The following is a 3,235-nucleotide window of genomic DNA, read 5'->3' as shown; positions in this document are numbered from 1 at the left end:
TTTCTTCTCTGTGCTGTATATAGCCACAGCGGACCTGAACATTCAGCCACATGAAGCTTCCCTCTCCTCTTCCACCTGACCGCACCATATGCGCTCTCTGTTTTCTGCAGCTGCCACATCCTCGCTTGATGAGGGCCAGGCAGAGGGCTTCGTTTCAAAGGCCAGAGAATCTCCAACAAGAGGTCTTTGAAACCTATTTGGAAGATAATGTCTCAGATGCACGGGGAAAAGTTCACCATAGGGTTTCGTGGTGAACTATTGTTCAATTGAACAGTGTTCAATTGAACTCCTTTAAGGATTAGGATTTGTGGACTTTTTATATGAAGTGCTTCGCACAGTAAGAGGCAATGTACATATGCCGAAGAACACTTCACGTGCACGAGAGACATAACTCAATTTTTATTAATCAATGGCCCGCCTTCTAATGAAGCTTATGATGTTATTTATTAAAAAAGATAACAGCTAACATGATAAAATCAAATATCACTAAAATAGAACATATTCAAATAGGTCTTAAAACCTTCTTATGGACGGCCCACGATCGCTCTACATCATCTTCCCTCCTTCCTCTTTCATTCCTCTGTTCTGCATCTAGACAGCCCTTCTCTTTCTTTTCCCACAGCAGAATCACCTCCTGTTCCTTCGTGACGTTTCTCTTTCTAAACATCAAGAAAAACCATCTCTTTCCCAATCCAAACAGTCAACCAAAACCATAAACCACCACCTGACAGCCATCCCCAAACAACAGACCCTTTCACCCGAGCAGTCTGCATAGGACCCAAAGCAGCCCCAACAGCCTTCTCTGTCACATCCAACTTGCTCCCGTACAGTACTTTTGCATTTGAAATTGATCTATATCAAGATTCGAAAGGATTTCCAGTGAAGGAACGATCTATCCAATCATCTGTAGGATTTGAATGGCATCTATTCTTTCCATCAGATATAACTTTCATCACAACCTAGATTTGATTGTTACTTCCTGAAATTAGTCATGTTGCAAATGCCAATGCATCATTTGATAATTATTCATGTCATCTAGATTAACATTGTCTTCCATAGAACCATAATTTCAGGAATCAAATCTAGTGCGGTCATATGGTACAGGGATCTTTAGAAACTTGTCAAGTAGCACAGGATATCAACATCTACTTTTTGCATGGAACCTAGATTTCTAGTCATGTGTCACGTCTCCATGCAACAGAGGTGCTTACAGAAGGCTCGAAGACATTTACTCTACAGTGACTCAAATGGATTATTTAAGTCCAAAATGAAAAAATTTAAAGTCTACTTTTAAAAGAGATAACTATACTGTTTAGGTACATGGAGTCGATAGGGGTGAAACATTTAAATTAAAAGCAACAAATTTGAAAGTTAGCATCATTCAGAAAAATCATGCTGTAAAGCAAATAATAAAACCTTAACGAAATAATACTGGTGAAGTTGATTTCAACAAGATTAAAAAACAAACCTGGAGATCATATTCCGATCTTTGTAACAATTCTTCGTCAGCTCTTGATAGTAGATAAGTTTTCTCCACGCATTGTACTGAATTTGCTCTGAAAAATGGAATATATTTTATGTATCAGAAATTTGAGCCAAAACATTGATACTCAGTAGTACTATGGCGCCAGTATAGCAGGAAGTTTCTTCATTGATATCAGAGTATAGCAGGAAGTTTACTCATTGCCATTGGTAATCCAATTTCTAAGCTCAAACCACCAGTATAAGAGTACAGCATGAAAAAAAAAATCCGACATAAGGATAAACATGGATACTCGATACAATGCACGTTCTGGTGGTGAGCGCCTCATGAAACCGTGATAGAGAAATAGGAAACACTTAAATAATACAACTAGAACTTGGATATGAACCATATGGTAGACAAAGAGTACTAATGTAAACATTAAGAAAACCAATGAAAACAGGAGAAGGAATTTTTCATACTTTCACATTGAAGCCATTTAACCGGTACTTTATATATTTGTAACAAATCTTGATACATTTATGCACTCTGAAGTTTGTGTTATATATATAAGTAAAATGAGAAGTTTATGGTAAACATAAATTATGATGTTTGTGCTTTGTTCCTCAATGAATTGAGAAATACAACCAGCCATGCAAAGGGGAACATGTGAATGCTTCACACATGCTATCAGCCGCCAAGCATGTATTGATGGAGTCCTGGTAAAATTATAGATGTGGTTGGGGGCTAACTTAGTTTGGCATTTGAGTATGGAATGTGATGTAGGTATAGCAAACACAGTTTTATTACTTCACACTTACAACTAAAGATAAGTCAGCTTCCACAAACAAGAAAGGAATGGAAAAAGGGCAGTACCTAATACTTGGAAATCAATAAATAAAGTAACTGTTTCACTTCTGAACCTGACATTCTGATTTCATGTCAATAACAGACGTGCTTAAACTGAGTATTTCATACTAGAATTCTGAAGATGCATCATACATAGATGCTACTTGCATCACATTCTTGCAATGACAACATAGAGATAAAGAGTTGGAAGTCGGCGAACTTCACCTAACCAAAACAATACTCAATATAGAAAGAACCTCTGATGCCAAGCAATTGCTAACAAATACAGCCATTTTACAGGCATATAGAAGTAGCTTATCCTGTTAATATATATAGCATAAGTATATTATCAATAAAAAGATTCCATGCATCTGAGAAGAACTATCTAGACTATATCAGACCCACAAAAATTACAAAATGAATAAGAATAAACAATATCACTCACCCATCTGATGAGATACCAGAAAAAGCCAATTTTGTAGGACGTAATGGCTGTCTTGCTGTATCCCAAAACCTGTAGTTTCCCATGTACAGGACAACAAGAGAGAGAAGCAAAGAAAATAAGATTGTGACAGAGAAACACTAGAGCAAATGCAAACAAACTTAAAATAAACGAAAATAGAGAACATACAGAATTAGAACACAAGAAATATATTAACACGCCAATTGAACTACGAAAAGACTAACATATGGCAAAACAAGGAAGAACAGCTTGTTATCACCTTTCTTCGCTGACTTGCTCATATATTCGAGCTAGCTTTTGTCACTAATACTATTTGTGTGGGACTTAACATTAATTATAAGATTAACAACAAAATCAATAAGAACCCAATGTTATGTCTCTTATAAAAGCAGCTGTCTTATGTAGTAGGACTAAAAAGAAACTTTAAGCAGGTAAGTCGGCACATGAATGTATGTGTATGT

General features: G+C 36.4%; 1 protein-coding gene across 5 annotated transcripts in view; it reads right to left on the bottom strand.

Annotated features, from left to right (window-relative positions):
• The window catches only part of LOC109829963 (E3 SUMO-protein ligase SIZ1-like), a 28,385-nt gene that overhangs the window by 13,615 nt on the left and 11,535 nt on the right, over positions 1-3,235 (bottom strand). For all 5 annotated transcript variants that reach the window (XR_002244166.1, XR_002244167.1, XM_020397073.1 and 2 more), the window contains exons 7-8: positions 2,757-2,825; positions 1,469-1,556 (exon numbers count right to left, since the gene is read on the bottom strand). Coding sequence is in view for 3 of the 5 variants with exons in the window: in XM_020397073.1 (XP_020252662.1) it covers positions 1,469-1,556; positions 2,757-2,825 (157 nt within the window). In the remaining 2 variants the exon portion in view is untranslated. The remainder of the gene's footprint in view (positions 1-1,468; positions 1,557-2,756; positions 2,826-3,235) is intronic.

The sequence above is a fragment of the Asparagus officinalis genome, chromosome 2 (genome assembly GCF_001876935.1).
Source record: "Asparagus officinalis chromosome 2, Aspof.V1, whole genome shotgun sequence".
NCBI classification, from domain to species: domain Eukaryota; kingdom Viridiplantae; phylum Streptophyta; class Magnoliopsida; order Asparagales; family Asparagaceae; genus Asparagus; species Asparagus officinalis.
This window is presented reverse-complemented; position numbering and strand designations above follow the sequence as displayed.